Source organism: Anas acuta, chromosome 2, assembly GCF_963932015.1.
Source record: "Anas acuta chromosome 2, bAnaAcu1.1, whole genome shotgun sequence".
Lineage (NCBI taxonomy): Eukaryota > Metazoa > Chordata > Aves > Anseriformes > Anatidae > Anas > Anas acuta.
Window position 1 is genome coordinate 84,831,446 of NC_088980.1, and position 17,704 is coordinate 84,849,149.

A 17,704-nucleotide genomic window follows, 5' to 3' on the forward strand; every position below is an offset into this window, starting at 1 on the left:
CAGAATCTGTGTATGGTTACTATAGGTACAATATCATGTAATCCCTATTCGTAGGGCAGATTTTATTCAATGAAGAGAGATGAAGAATGACATGACAAGGAAGGTAAGAACAAAGGGATCCAGCCGAACTTAAACAACTTGTAGCTGAAAATAAAATGTCAATTTAAAAAATGAGGCAGTTAATTATGGGAATAATTAACAATTGAAAACTTTGGACTCACTGTCAAAAGATACTCTGTTTTTGAAAAAGAATTACATTTTAGCTATTAATTTTAGTTTTCATGATGTGGCTGACAAAATTGCAGGTGGCATGACAAAAATTAACATCTGCCTGCCAGCTGTATATTTCATCAGAATTATCGGGATATCTATGAAAATGTGGCAATTAGTATCTGCTTAAACTACAGATTTTGCTTTAAAATAAAACAAAGCAGCATGACTCATTGGTTTATCTGAGTATGTTAGATGTTATAAATTACTGCAGATCTACCCACTGAGAGAAGCTGCTGAGATCTCATCTACTTTACTGCAAAATATTAAGGGACCTTTTCTCTCTATGAAGTCCCGAGGAAGGAAAAAACATTACATGCAGGGACTGGAGTCTCTCTATTGACCTGTGCAGTAGATATTTGTCCGAAATGTCCTAAGCCTTTCATTTCAAAATGGTGGACATTATGAGGGTCTTCCTATGGCTTCCAGTGATGATCTCTCTCCCCTTAACAATGACACATACATTCCCTGCAGTGAAAGGCACATTTCAAACCATGGCAAGCATATCTATCTACAAAAGGGATCTCTCATAGGACCTACAAACAATTTAGCAAAGCAAAAATCTGAAAGCTGCACACCCAATGGATCTTTGGAGTTTTCTGGAGTTTAGGTGAAGGGGTAAAGTGAAAAAGTGCAGGTGGAGGGCCAGGATTCCCGCTCAACAGGACAGAAGCCTCTAAGCAATTTTTGAAACACTGAAGATTATGAAAGAATAGCTCCAGGCCTTAAAACAAGATGCAGGTTGCTAATGTAGTACATCATCGATTTGCAGGCAAAAAATCAAGTATCTTTTCTGCCTCAAAAAAGCCCTGGTCAGCAAGGCATATATATGAAGCCTGTATACTTTCTATCACTACCTTTGCTATTGTCTTTTGATCTACAAGTCATGGTCATGACACAAAAGTAAAGCACTGTAACTGACTTGGATAATAAAAGCCTGGAGTGCCTTATTTGTCAGACTGTGCTGTACAAAGGATGTTCCACAGTCACTTTTTGAGACTCAGAAGTCATGGGGAGCAGGAAATCTTTTTTCCAGTAACTGTTACATTTATTGACAAGCCTACTGTCTGAGACCCTTTTTTTTTCCAAAATCACAGCAGTGTGTTTAGCACTAAGAAAGCATGAATTTAACCAACAACTACCATGAGCAGGAATCAAATAAGGGGGAAAAAAAAGGCAATTGCTGCCCCACAAACTGAAAGCTTCCTAATAAACGTATTGAAATGTTTGCAGCAGTAAAGAGGGAGGATGAATCCAGCGGATGGAGGGGGATGGGAAGTACAGCCAGGAAAAAATTATAATTCTGTGCTATACACAAAGCTATGCAAAATAAATGCATTAATTTTAATGCCTTCTAGGTGCCTCTCACAGCACTACCATCTTCTTTGCCATAAATGACAGATACTTGTTTGGTAATGCTTGTTATTACCAGATACAGAATGTACTAAACTTAAGCGCTTCACCCTAAAAGAAGATATAAAATTGTGTTCTTATTTCCATTTTCCTTGTTGAATGACAGAAGGCAGAATGAACCAGGCTATACTGAGATGTCTCCAAGTACAACTGAAGTGAATGAACAGTATAGTCACTATTAAAGCAGAGTAAATGTCAGGGATACATTTACAGTGCACGTAATGATGCTATTAACAGAATTAGGCTATTTAAAGAAGTGGAAAAATCTTTGGGGTAATCCAGCAGCTACTGCACAGTCACTACGAATGATGGTTAAAGTTTCACTTGTTCTACTACCATTACCAGGAAAACCCTAATTATTCTCTATCCTTTCCATGTATTTAAATAAACTTTCCCCCCCCCACCCCGAAATATTCAGAAATTAAATATATGTTCCAGAGATTGAAACAAACATTGCTCCATCGTAGTCACTACTTTCCTGACAAAGCAATCCCTAACAATATTTTGATAACTCAAGGCTTTGCTGCGAAGAGCTGAAAAGCAGGTTGTCTAGCTCTGACGAACTGGGCTTCATAAATAAATCTTTGTAAATAAACTGTAAGAAAACAGTGGTCAATAGGGACAAGCTCAAAGTATCATTCTGGATACACCTTTTTATCAGAACTTGTCCAGCTCAGACCAGTAACAACTCCTTTTAAAAACAAACAAACAAAAAAAAAAACACCCTATTACCCTATTTCAAAGACCTTTGTTGATGTCTAAAGCCAAAAATAATATTGAACCACCGACAATGATAAAACAGAATTAAAAGAATGTCATTCCAAAATGATTAAACTGTGAGGCTGTTATGTACACATCCATTTTTCTGACAGACCTATTAAAGCAAAGGTGCATGTGATAGTGATTTTTGAATGAAATAGTTTAAAAATGCTCTTCCACATCAGATTACAGTTACAGAATATAGAAGCATAAAAGGGAAAGTATTAATACTTACAATAACTGAAGTTATTCTCCCTATTACCACTTTTGCTAAATCAAGCTTCCTGCTTTGTCGTATGATGCTAATGCTAACTTTCAGATGGTATTTTACCTCTTTCACACAATACAGTAAACCATAATCACCATTATAATGTCCATGAAACACATTATAGGGGTCATAAACAGAAATAACAGTACTAAACAGCTACTGTAGGATGAGAAGGGTAACTGCAATGGAAAATGCAGAAAGGTATCACAAATATTATATAGTCATTTTATTTAGTCACTGTATAGTTATTATTTTCAACAATAAGCTACTGATGTGCCCTATAAAAGTATGTTATTAGCCATTTGAAATTTATCAGTGAAATGTGCTTTCTAAAACATGACATAGCTCAAAACAAACTAAGACAGATGGACCCATCAAAATTCAGTGCCCGAAGCAGGTTCATAAATTTGTATTTTGGACCCTGAACAAGTGACCCACTTTTTGCCAGTCTGCATTAAAAAATTCTGTATCTAAAGATTTTATGCACAAAACCATTAAGTTTAAACCTACCAGTGTGTACATTAATTTAAATTTATCAATGTGTACTGATTTCCTATTTAAAAATATGGATCACATGAAATGACTTAGCATGAAAACAGTAAAGAAGCAATTCTGAAATGTAGAGTCAGAAGTACTTTTAAGTCTCCAGTTGAAGACCAGGAATCTATTCAAATACTTTTTTTAAACCAAGTTTTGGATTTTCTGTTGAAATATTGAACCTTACCTTTGAGGAAAATTAATTGCAGACTCAAAAATAATTAGAAAACATTCTTCTAATCATAATAACATCATGCTTATTTAATCCATTTCAATTCTGAATAATACTTCTTCAGAGACTGGGAAATATAAACTTAATGAAGTAGCAATGGGTACAGATATGCCCTATGCAATTTTCAAATCACTTCACTTTTGACAACAAACATACACTTCTTGCAAAATTACTACTATTCTCATCAACAAGTTGGAATAAAAATGGATACATATTTCTTGTGTTACTCTTCAGTAAGCAAGAGTCAGAAACCTGGAAGAATTTTGTCAATACCCAATAGGATTTTTTATACAGACACCATTCATTTGCCATTATACGATATGATGCAAGGAGACACATCATTTGTCTCTATTTGAAATCACAACATTCATGCATTTTTCAACATTCAGAAAAACATTAAGAAAACTAGAGGCTCATGGACAGAGCAGGTTGGAAGGGACCTCAGGACTATAGATCCTTTGGATCATACCTTAATCCAAACAGATCTAAGTTCAGTAATAGATGAAGAGCTCAAGGCCTCTGTAGCCCAGAAAACACACTTTTTACCATAACGTTACAAGCCCTGTATTTCACACACCATCTTTAGACTTCTCTGAGCACTTCTTGGCCTGATTTTAGCAGAGACAGTCATGGCTCAGTGGGCAGGGGCCTGCTGCCTCCCCCGTGCCAGATTTGCTCCAGGAGGGCACGGGGCAGGGTCTGGCACCCCTGCACAGCTTTCTGCTCAAGTAACATCGGTATCATTCACCTCAGGACCCTGAGGGGCACATGAAGTGTCACACTCAAAATCTTGTTTATGGGCAACTGGGAAACAGTTTGTGTGTGTAACTATTTATCTATCAATCCATCCTGAGGCCTTGCGGGCGCAGTACAAATCACGTGGCCTGACACTAGCAGTAGCCATCCTGCATTGCTGGGCAGCATGTCTACTCAAGGCTGAGGACAACAGCAGAGAAAAAAGGAAGACATTGGAAGGTTTTCTTCCTAACAGTTTTAGTTGTTTACACTTTTCCGAGTTAATTAGATAATTTGGACTGTAACTGTTACAATTATTGTAACTGAAATACTACTAATAATTATATTTTCACTAGATTGTTACGACTTCAATTAGACTCAGAATATATTCTGTGCTCTGTATTCTCAGCGTGCTCCCTTTTGCTCACAATAGTTGAGGCCTAACAATTGGTGCAGTTGAGTCTTGAAGATCTAGCATGCCCAGGGAAGCTGTGGATGCCCCATCCCTGGAGGTGTTCAAGGCCAGGTTGGATGGGGCTTTGGGTAACCTGGTCTGGTGGGACGTGTCCTGCCCATGGCAGGGGGTTCGAACTAGGTGGTCTTTAAAGTCCCCTTCAACCAAAGCCATTCTCTAAAGAAAGAAAGCCAGGAAGCCCTCAGAAAAACTGTGCTATGTTCCTGAAAATATTAATAGTTTACATTTTAAAAATGCATTAATTGAACTTACAAGAATCCACATTTTATAATATTAACTCCAAATTTCAAATGTTTCTGTTTTTCACTAATGGCCTCAAGTCTCAAAAATGCATCAGGTCTTTCTGTTTTGGATTCATTTTAAAACAATTTCGGAAGTATTGCAGTGCTGGTAATGAATGGTTCACCATGTTTCAGTGAAAAAATTAAAATGCCATTCAATGGTTTAAAATCTCATTCATTTTCATCTGCTACCTGAGTGTTGTTTCCAAAACCATCATTATACTGCCTCCTTTTTAAAGATAACATTTTAGAGAACCCACTGAACACCAACACCTTACAAGCATCTCTCTGCTCTGTTGTAAGAACTTCTTAGACTATTCCTATGCCTTATAACACAAAGCACCAGAAGAAAGAGAGAAGAGCAATTATGTTAACTACTTGTCAGCATCAAGATCTTGTACTCAGTGTTAGTGAGTCATTACCCCTACAAACTGTCAGCCAGGCTGTATCAGTGAGACAAATAATGTTAGGAGAGGCTATTTTAAATATGTATCTTGACATAAGGTTGCAAGTCTACAGAGGTCAGAATAGTTTCACAATTCCTTTTATGTACACTTTAAAGTTAGAAAAGCTGTATGAGAAACACCAAAGCAGGCATCCAAAATAACTCCTTTTGCCACAGGAGTTTGAAACAGATTCTTACAACACTAATGAGATTTAAAAAAAAAAAAAAATACAAAAAAAACAGTTCATAAAAGTCATGGCTCATAATACACAAACATCTAAACATATACACTTGTAAGCAAGCACATATTATACCAGGCAAACTGAAACCAAGCCTAATTATTACATCTATGCAATAAATCATATGAAATTGTGAAGGGCTTGAGCACATTCATAGGCCTTAACAGCCTCACCTGGGCCTCCAGACACCACCTCTGCCCATGAGCCTAGAAGCCCCGTTTCAGCTCAGCCCTGGGTCTTCAGCCCTGCCTGAGTTATGCTGTAGCACCTGGCTATGGACCCAGGCATATCTTGGTCCTTGGTTGACGTGCCAGCTTCACCTCAGACCTGCCTAGCAATTGCTGGATCTGACCCTGACCTTCCTTCTTGGCCTCAGATCTCATCACCACAAACTTTCTTGATGTTCTGGACCCTCACTTGACCCTTGCAGCCAATTTTTCCCAGCTCACCTTGTACTATGTGACAGAGCTAGGGAGACCCCAATCCTGCTGGGAGATGTCATCACCTTTGGGAGCAGACAGCCTTTGCTGTACCTTTACAGAAATACACAGGAGTGTAGATACAACACTTGTAACTTGTATCTGGGCATATATACACACACCCCTGTTTCACCATATGTTAAGGTGTTAGTCTCCCTTGAAAACACTGAATTCAGTGTTTCTATTGAGTTCTTTAGAATAATTGTTGAGTGGTAATTCAATATATATATCTACTAATATAATAAAAATGGTGTTCACAGAAAGGTTATTCAGTTATTCAAAGACAAAGAAAACAATTGAAAAGCAACAGCCAACTATGTCTGGATGGCTCTATTCTCAAACAAATTAGGAGGAAATTAATGGAGTAATTTGGAATATGAATTGTACCCATGAGTGCAAACTTGATCTAGAGCTCTAAGCATTTAGAAGCACATCCTACGCTCTGCACTTGTGTAAAAGTAGCTCTGCACTTGTGTAAAAGTGGTGCTTCTCGATGAATTATTTTGTGTGTGTGTGAAAAAGATATGGTTTCAAGGGTTAGACTACAACCTTTCACAGGCTAATAAAGGTTTTGATCAAACCCAATGTTTTTTAATATGCACCTGCTCCTTGTGTTTCAATGTATCTCTATCCTCTATAAATAGTCATCAATATTATCAACTTGCTACCTGAATACTAACAATGGGGATGATCATCTTAGCAAACAAACAGTATTAAAAGACAGACTGAAGCACATCCACTTCTGGGCTAAAGCTTGCAGACACAGAAGCACATCACCCTGGAGAAGACTTCTCAAATTAATCCTCATTTACCTTTTCACATTTAAATATCTGGCATTTGTAAGTGTTATCATGAGGATATGCTTCCCCTTGTCTTTTTAGCTGCAAAAAATGTGGCATGGGTGAAGATGCATGTTATACGGTTGAGAGGATAAAGGCTGAAGAAATCTACGTAAGATCAGATGATCCAGTTGTTTATCAGAGGTCAGAAAAATCATTAACATTCATTGAATACTTTGCTTACTTCAGTTTAATGAGTCATTGATCCATCTGTTATTAGCAACAAAAATGTCTAAATGCAGACCTACAATGCACTGAAGTGTGTACATCCCTTAATTAATTTGATATATTTATCAGTGGGCTCTATTCTCTGACCCTTGACAGTTCATAGAAGTTTCAGTCTGGTGACCTTGAGAGCAAAATACACCTATCTTCTTTACTACTTGATGAACTAATTTGTATTTCAAATTCTCTTAAATGAAACACCTATCTGTCAGGATGATAGGCACAGTAAAGAAGTTGCAAAGAGACAAAGAACTATATAAAGCAATCAAGAGAAGCCTTTTATTCAGCTGCTACAATAAATGACAGATAGTCTCATTATGCAATTCCCCTAGCTCTTCTTAACATACCTGACCCCTAGAACTATATCACATGATTCATCAGTATTGTAGTTTCAAATACTTTTCAAAAACAGTGCAGTGATATCTTCTGGCAATGATTTTACAGTACCAACCTTGGGCATGAAGAACTGATGATTCCCAAAGCATACAAGTACATCACACAGCTCATCCAATGTGGACAACAACAAAAAACAAAAACAATCTATATAGCATTTCTGCTTCCCTTTTAACAAAATACTTTCATAAAATAAACAGAAGAAGAAAGAAAGAAGAATAAGAAGAAAACATGTATATGATGACACAAATAAACATAATGCCATCTTATATTCAGATGGAAATTGTGCAAAACCCCATAGAAAAGATCTGTATATTTCATCAAATCACTTTTACTAAATTCAGTAAGTGTTCCTGCACTGACAAACATGATCATACAGTGACAAATAGGGAGGTGATAGTGTGAAAACATCAAAACAGACCCAAACATGAGTGTGACTTTACCTGTTGCCGCTTCTCAAATTCCAACTTGATACGGGATTTGATGCAGTTGCATGTGTCCTGATACGTCTGCTGCAGTGCCAGTTCCATGAGGTGTTTGTGGTATGCTCCTGCCAAGTTTCCACAGATGAAAATGATTACATTTGCCAATATCTAGGGGGTTAAAAAAAATGTGTCAAGGAACTTATTTAAATTAACAGATTACAGTCCTAACCTGCAATGAAAGATTGCTGAAGCAATTACATATTTTGCTTTTGTTTGACTCGTAGCCAAGGCTCACCTTTCAAAAAGCGTTCACAATCAGTGGAAAAGCAATTCTATTTCCATTTAGGATGAAATAAGAACAATAATGAACAATATTTGCCTATTCTATGAGGTATACACTTACCAAAAAATAAATTCAGCTCATGTTCTACATCCACTGTTGAGTATTATTTAGGTGGGAGCATGATCTACTGCTGTAAAATGATAGCTACGGCTCCTAGAAACAACACCAGAAGCCACATGATTGTCAACTTCTTCTGGAAATACATTTTCTTTTACAGTGACATATGATTAAAGGGTAAAAAGACACTAATGTCAACATCCAGACTTGCATTTTATCTCACCCTGACCCACAACCACCTGTCAGTCAGCTATAAACATCAACATTGCTGAGGCTGAGCAACATTTACGTTGCAAGAGGTAACATCTCTCCTCTAGAATACGCTTTTAGCTACTGTCAAAACACCACATTTGCCTAAAACACAAAGCTAAATCTATAAAATTTACTTTCAAGCTTACAGTATCAGATACTCGATGTATACAACAGTACGTGAACGTGAGAAATAAGTTTGCTTAAAATCAGGATAAAAATAGTTTAAATGTAACATTTCTTCTGAATTGGGTGCAAAAGAGATGACTGCAGAACAGCTTTTGAACTCAAAACAGTTTTATATTTCATTTTAAATCATCACTGCTTGATTCTGCTTTGATGCCAGTAACGTCATGGTGCTCTCAGCAGACATGGATTAGTGAACAAAGAACTTGTGAGAGATTACAGCAGAAGGGTAGTGTGTACAAACTGACAGTCACAGCTGGTTTTTGAAATGAAATTGTTAAATGAGAACAAATGCCTGAAAATAAAGATCACCGGGCATAGAAAATTCTCAGATATGCAGTGGAAAGGTTTTTGCCACAAAGTGTAAACTGATGTTAATCAAAATCAATTATCAATGCTGCCATGAAGTGTCACAGAATCAGAGAATGGTTTAGGTTGACATAGACCTCTGGAGGTCAATCTGGTCCAATTCCTCCCTTCCCCACTCAAGCAGGCCCAGCTAGGGTAGGTTTCCCAGGACCATGCCCAGCTGATTTTTGGAGATCTCCATGACCTCTCTGGGCAACCTGTGCCAGTGCTCAGCCATCTGCACAGAAAAAAAACATTTCCAGATGTTCAGAGGGAGCCTCTTATATTTCAGCTTGGGCCCACTGGCTCTTGTCTGGGCAGTAGGTACCACTGAAAAGAGCCTGGCTCCATCTCCTTTATATACCCTCTCTTCAAGTATTTACCTACACTGATATTTTGCCTCAAGCCTTCTCTTCTCCAGGCTGAACCATCCCAGCTCTCTCAGCCTCTCCTTATAGGAGAGCTAGTTGCTCCAGTCCCTTAACATCTTGGTAGCCCTCCATTGGACTCTTCCCAGTATATCTAGTTCTCTCTGGGGGGCATCACTGGACAGAGTACTCCAGGTGCAGCCTTACAAATCTCTATGTACAGATAGCTCTTCAAAAGCTGCACATGAACTTGCTAAATGTACTGTCCAGATTCATAAAGTAATTGACTACTGCAAAACTTCAGGAATACAACCAACCAAAATTAAAAAATATACTGAGATAGCTAGATGGAGGAGTAAATTATGAGTATCATCTTCACAGCCATAGAAAAAAACAGATTACAGTTTTATGTCTGAACCAGCTGAAGTGAGAAAATAGATGGAAACAAGTGACTGACAGGCAAGGAAGCTAATTAACTAGGCTTTTCAGATTCTCAATGGGATAATTCAGCCCACATGAAGCTCTGTGCTGGCTTCCAGCACCTGAATTAGGCTGCTCAGAGCCTATTGCCATACTTAGTGTAGATATAACACGTAAGAATGTAAGTGAATATGTAGATTGAAACTGTGTTCAACATATCGTTAATTCCTGCGGCTAGCATGGAGTTCATTCAGAAATGTGTCACTAAGCTATTGACTCAGAAAAAAATTTCCAGGAAAAGGATTAAATGGTTTCTAACTCAGACCAATAGCTGTTTTATCTGTGCTGCTTGAACAAGTATTTCTGCTTTTGTCAATAAGAGTTATTGAATGAAACACAATTGGCTATAAAACTTTTAATGGAAAATACAAATACTTCTGAGATTCTCTTCTCCTAAATCTTGATTTATTTTTTCCTGAACAGCAGTCCAGTTTCAACACATGGGGTGAAGATAAGCACCATCCAAGGTTTGCTGTAAATTCTCGTATGCATCATCCTGGAAAGAACAAATTCAAATTTTTTCAGACCAAGGGAAACTTAACCAAGCTTGCCACTTCCTAATCTAGTGTTCTAATCAGCATGTAATTGTATACAAATTCCTCCTGTCCTTCTGTCAGGCACCTGCTCCCAGAAGACTCCATGCTCTGCATCATTTCATTCATTGGAATGAAATCCTGAGTCAGAGTAGACTTCTGCCTTGTCTCTAGGCTATAACCCTACAAGCCCAATTCTTTTCCTCTATTTCCCTCCCCACCCAGCAGATCTGTTTCAGTGAATAAAAGATGATGATGTGGCTTTTCTGGTGGGAAACGCTCTTCATTTTGCGATGAAAGCTCTTATCAACTGTGCAGAAAAAGCTGTAATCAAAAGCCTGTATAACAGAATTAAGAGGTACCTTAATAGCCTAAGTAACACAGTTTGGGCTCTGGCTCCTGTCAAGTTGGACAAGACTGAGACTAGACCAAAAAAGGTATAACCTCCAATGGTAACTCACCAGCATAAAAAGCATAGGATGACCTTAAAGACAGTACTGCATGAACACAGTTGAACTCCCTTACAAACAATGTATGGAGGGAAAAAACAAACAGTAATATTGATAAACTCTAGAAACCTCCCACTCAATTTTCCAGATAGAAATACTGAGTCATACAGCAGTTCTCTATACAGGCAGTGGAGATGCAAGTACATCTCCTTGGCCACCTGGATCCCTTTACATATATACATTAACTGTACACTGTAGCAAGGTTTTCTGCTTAATCAATACCTAAATTCAATGTCTACAAAATGTGATCTAAATATGAATAAAAAAAAAAAATGCAAGGAACACCAAGGGACCACTGAGAAGCATCTCTAAATATTCCAAGTACTAGCCCGCACTTCTAGTCACTCAAGGACGCCTGATTGACCATGCCTGATCTCTCCCTTCTTTTGATCTACAGAAGATCTACAGAACACTGTGTGCACTTCCAGGCAATACAGCATTTTATGAATTGTATTTTTGCATTCAGGCAGATGTGTTTTTTAGTACCAGTGAAGATAAAATGGTCTGATGTCTAGTGCTTAACTAACAAAATAGATTATATTTAAAAGCAAATGAAGACAAAGTTAAGTAGCTATGACTAATTTCTCAAGAGAGCTGTAAAGTTAACTGAGTTGCTCAGAAAAAGCAGTCTACTGCATAGATTGCACTTTAATGCAATTTCCTAGTTCAGTTGATGAAAGCTACCTACAAATGTATGTGTATGCAAGGACGTACTATGCTACATATAAGTAAACAAGTTAAAATATAGGCTGATTCTGAACTGAAAGACAACTCAGTTCAGTAACTTAGTAACTGTATTCAAATAAAAATAAAAATCAATGCTCTCTACAGAGTTCACCTGACTGGAAAGCCACCAGTTTATGTTATTGCATTTCTTTTTTCTGAGATACTCTTTGGATATTTACTGCAGTTCTTGGATGAACAGAATTTTCACCAAAAAAAAAAAAAAACAAAAAAACAAAAAAAACTTTTAAAGTCTAAGCCCAGTTTTCTTCTAAATAAGAAAGCTCAGGAAATGAAAGGTGAGGAGTGGACAAGAAAGGCTATAATTTATAATGTCTGCATAGACGTTAATGGGAGTAAAAAAGAAAATCTTGTATCACTGCCAAGGTGCAATTTCTCTGGCTCTGCAAAGATGAATATTCTCTCTTCCCATTGGGCCTCTCTTTTGATGGTCTGTGGTGTGACTAGCCAAGCTAGGAAACAATTCTGTATTTCTTTGGAATCTTTAAGGTTTTAAGTTCAGGGAAAATTCAGTTAGGAAGAACAACACTGTACAGTTAATACAGTTAAAAGAAATTGAAAAACAGCATTTTAAAAAGGATATGCTCAGCCATAGTGTAAATTACTAACTTGCATGGCCACCATATACTATGCATAATACTATTATTTTAGTAATGTATTAGAAGGTTCTCCAGCTTTTGCATACAACACTCTTGCCCAGGGAACTCTGCATAGTCGTATTTCATGTTTCCACACCTAGAAATGTGTGAAGTTGGAGTCCCAATGTTTTAATACGTTTAATTTCCAGCAATAGTATAGCTGCATGATAGCTAAAGTGACAGATGATGGAAATGCAAAGAGATTATTTGCCCATACAGCAACTGCCCTTTCAAAAACAAGCAGTTTTGAGAGTAGAAAAATAAATGAAGTTTGGATTCCTACAGGAATCCTTTTACCCCTTTATTTCCTTATTTATGAAATAATTCCAACTCCTCACACAGGCCAGTGGCTGCTATAACTGGCCTAGAACTACTGATGTATTGATCCAGTGCTGCCTGGTCACGCTTGGTAACAACTGCCATCTTCCTACATTGGTCCTAGCAAGAACTCTAATTCAGGCAAGGTCTCTGGCATGACAAAGTTCACATTTTTCATACAGGAATGTAGTGTTCCTTCAGATTTCTGTTTCTGCTTCAGAGCTGATGGTGGAAGTTTATGGATTAAAGTTATTTGGGTGCAGAACTAGACAGATTGAAGAGCAGACAGAATATGGACAATTGCATACGTTCCCTTAGGAAGCAAGAGTAAAAATTCTTAGATGACTGACTTATTTAGTACTCTGAAAGGTAAAAGGTATTTAAATCCTCACGAAACACAGTAAGAACATACTACAGATGAACGAAATAAACAAAATCAAGTACCCTCAGATACTTTACACTAAATAGAACCTCAAATATTTTTCATAAAAATCTGTTAATATAAAAACTGCAATTCTATGAGAAATATCCCAATTACAAAAAAAGCTAGGATTTCATTGAAACAATGGAGAATCAACACAAAAAAATTGTTTGAATTTTTTATTCCAGGTATCAGCAAGTGTTCCATATTTTTCAGTGCTACAGTAAATTTAGTAAAAAGTCCCTTTGTGGACGGGAATGACATTGTACAAAACATTAAGTTATGAACTTGTCGTTATATGGCACCTTCTTCTAATTTGTATGTATAATTCTTTTAGGTTTTGCTATCAGAGCATTGTGGGCATCAGCAAGATATTCTTTTTTGTATTAGTATTTCTTACCGCTGCAGGCTGTTTTGTGGAATTAATTTATTTTATTCAGCTCTGAACTTGTATCTGAGCCTATCTATATGCCAGTGTGGATGAAAACAGTTCATAAACTGCAAATTCCTGAATCAAAAAAAAAAAAAAAAAAAAAAAAGACTAGAAAAAAGAATCAGAGTTATGGTCCCTTTAGAACACTTCTGTGTAATGCACAATCAATATCATGTATTGATTAATGCCTTCATGTTTTTAATATATATTATATATATATATATATATATATATATATAATTTATTTTTTTATTTATTTTTGCCAGAAGAGAGCTCATTCTCTTCACTCAGGAGGAAGAACCCAACCACTGCACTCCCCTTTCTGCTTGCAGGGAAGAGTTAGAGCTATTTTATATTTCCATGTGCATCAGGGATCATTTTATTTCTCTACTACTAAAACTGTTTGAACACATTTGAATATGCAATTAATTGGAACAGAATGGAACAAATCAACAGACTTATTCAGATGTACATTTAAGTAAAACTAAAAGGTAGCTTCAGCTTCAAGTTTGGCTTGAATTTTGGAACCAGAACCTGTAAACAACTGATACTTTCATCCAAATTAAAATCTCAAGTGTTATCCCAGAAATTGTAAGTCACACTTCTGATTTTCAAGATACCTTCAACCTTATCTAAGTAATTAACCTTCCTCACACTAAAAAAAAAAAATCTAAAAAGAAAAGACTAGAATGTGTAATATATATTTACTTACGGGACTAGTATGCTGCCAAGTTAATTCTGTAACAGTAGATTTCTCCTCCCATTTCCTCAGCATGAGTATCGCTAGGATATTTCTCCTGTACTTTCTACAAGTCTGCATGAAATTTCTTCCATGTTACCTACCAGGCTTCATAAAATTTATTCATGAAACATAAGTCATCTCTGAACATATTTCAATGTAATTTTTCATAGTTTGACAAGTTTTGCTGAAATGACTCAATAGGTTCAAAAGCTACCAGAAGAAGGATGAAATAACAGGTAGTGAACTGAAAATCATCAAGCCTCATTTATGTAACAAATTGGGTTAAAAATAAAGTAGAAATATTAGCAAGGATTCCTTCTTTACGTTTTAATGCTGCTTTTTACACCACATAGTTTGTAGGTGTTTCAGCATTTGGAATGACCAACAAAATTAACCTAGAAGAGAACCAGGTATCTTTCCTCGTTAAAGATGAGGGTTAAACCCTCCTAGAATTGCATGCTTACTTCCATCTTCTAAATACTCAAAATCCAGAGAGTTTTCCAATGGGAGGCGCTCCACCACCACTCATCTTACAGTATTCATTTAATGTTCAATCCAAAGCCCCTAAGTAACGTGCTTATAGTCAGCTTGAAAATACTTAATGTATATATCTGAACAACTACCAGTAGGATACTCAAATCCAAATTTAAAAAAAATCTACCTCACAACCCAACCCATTATTGTTTTATATGGTTAAGAACATCTAAAAATAAACTGCAGCAGAGAAGCTGGAAGTCCATTAAAATTTCCTCTGTGTATGTAAGAAATAATTAGTCTCTCACCACAACTACAGACTAGTATCAGATAGATAATTAAGAACTGAAGTATAAAAGGAATAGAAGAATTAGTGCAAGTAAGTATATAGTATTAAGTGAAAAAAAAAATTAGAATTATAGAGAAATCATCTCACGGCAGAAGAAAATGAAAGAAGTTTTAAAGTGAGGAAATGATTTCATTCACTGCATTAGCTTCTGTATTACTCATACACTGGAGAAATATTACGAGTAAATCAACTGCCTCAAAGAGTTTGTGGTAGGACCAGACAGTGCTCAGGCTGGAACACGATGCCGATCAAGGTGGTAATAAAAACCACCCAACTGTCACAGACGTTTTTAAGGAAATGCATTACAGTTATAGACATATCTGTAAGATGAATCTGGGAGTCTAAATGTCTCCCTGAAGTAATACTTTGTTGAACATAATCAAATCATTTTTATGCTGTCAACATTTGATAGCATGTTTCAATAGTTTGATATGAAATAGCAAGAGTATCATATGCTGCCTCTCAAACAAGGCATTTTCTCCATAGGTCTTTTTTTTTTTTTTCCAACCTCCAAGGAAAATCAATGACCTTGCAGCCATGACAGGAAAACTTGAATGTAATTAACCAGATGCAGAGCTTCCAACCATCTCGCTCTTCATCATGTTTTGGGGGTACAGATGTATGACAGGGTAGCTAAGCAATGTGGTATCCAACAAGGACTGTACACTCTCCTCTTGTCCTACAGAAGAGACTGTCCCTCTTTCCTCATGTGATCCCCAGGCAGCCTGCCCAGATCCTATAACAGAGCAGGTCACCAGGCAAAGAAGAAATTACAGGCTGCACATAACAGTAATACATGAACAGCAGAAAAAAATACACAAAAGGGAGAGTAGGTGGCAAATGACTAAGTTTCACATACTGAATTTTAGACTAGACATGCCTGCTATTATTGTTAACAACAAACAAACAAATTAAATACTCCAGATTATCTCCCATCTAGCCTGTTTATGGTAGTTACAGGAACTTCAATCATATCATGGGAAATGTTTCCATAACTGAGGAAATTTAAATCGCATTTGAATAAAGATGTTTTGGAAACAAATTAACTGCATGTCTTTTAGCTTGCCTATGCTGTGCACATTTGCTAGTTTTGTGGGTTTTATTTTTTTTTAATTATTTTTATTTCTTAAAGAACTACTGCAGTAGGGGACTATTGAAATAGTCTGTAACATTACCTGACACATGGTGAACCCATCTTTAATTAAGGTCAGCATGACCTAGATCACAGCAAACATCTCCAAGCTTTAATTCTGACAGGAAAAATCAGCTCACAAGATAGAATCAAGTTTCGTCCATGTTAAGAGAAACAAATCAATCTGGATTTTAAAGTAAGGCTATAACTGTGTCAAAGCAGATACAGAAAGGCTCTTTAGAAGCTCCATGACATAGGAGTAGACGCAGTTTTCCCCCCTTTTTTGTGCTGCTTCAAAGTTTGTCAAAAGCAATCAACATCACTTACTTCATGGAGGGAAGGGGAACCAGCAACCTATATAAGAATTGTCAGGTTAGGAACATAATATTGATCTGAACAACACTTGCAAGCTGCTGCCCAAGATTATTTCTTAATCTTCTCCACCTGGTTATCAATCATTTTTACATAGCTTTGTATTCAAAGCTCCAACAGCCTCTTCATGTAACGGTCTTCAGACCAAAAGGCCTACTCAACACCACAGCCTACAGTAGTCTTGTCCCACTCTAAACGCACTAGCTCCTGAAACCTCACAACTCATTGCAAGATAAATGGAAAATTGATTTTCAAGATGCCTAGGTGCCTAGCTCACATGGAGATCAAAGCACCCAATATAATCTTCCAAAATGGCTTTTAGGCCCACAGATACCTTTGAAAATTTGGTCCTAGTTCATTTCGATTGAAACAGCCTATTTACACCTCAGTCACATCTGGCAACAACCAACTCAGGAGACTTTTGTTCTGACTCCTCTCACCCTTTTTCCTTCTGCCAAATCATTCTCTCTCCTTGAGGTTTTTATGCATGAAGCAGTTCCAACCACCCGGAGCCTAAGCCTTGCTTTTGAATAAATCAGTAAAACTTTTCTCAAAATTAAGTCTACTGAGGTGCAGCTAGCATGACAGAAAAGCCCCATCCTCCAAAGGTTTTGTAAGACCCACCACTGGTTGGTCAGCTTATCCACCAAACCCTGTGACTGCGAGTCAGTTTGTGTCACTAAAACTGAGAGCAAGATCGGCTTTCACGGGCATCTGTGGGATCTGCTTGACCAGGTGATTGTCACAGTTCCCTCTAGCTTTTTAATCTGTACATTAACCTCTATTTCTGCCTGATAGCACACTTAGGACGCTAAGGCACTTTCTGGCACTAGACAAGTTATAATGATTTCCAGGCTCATACTGACGGTACAGTGCACCTCCTGTTCCAGGTGAAAAGTAATTAAGTCTCCCACAGCGCAGGAGACAAACAAAAATTGCAGTAACGAAACCTGTTAAGTTACATTGATTTTTAGAAATCCTTAAGAAAGCAGG

At 37.1% G+C, this 17,704-nt stretch overlaps 1 protein-coding gene across 1 annotated transcript in view; it reads right to left on the reverse strand.

The window, feature by feature from the left end:
• Positions 1 to 17,704, reverse strand: part of ADCY2 (adenylate cyclase 2) — a 208,737-nt gene that overhangs the window by 102,915 nt on the left and 88,118 nt on the right. Inside the window, exon 4 of the mRNA XM_068671030.1 lies at positions 8,034 to 8,183. Coding sequence (XP_068527131.1) covers positions 8,034 to 8,183 — 150 coding nt within the window. The remainder of the gene's footprint in view (positions 1 to 8,033; positions 8,184 to 17,704) is intronic.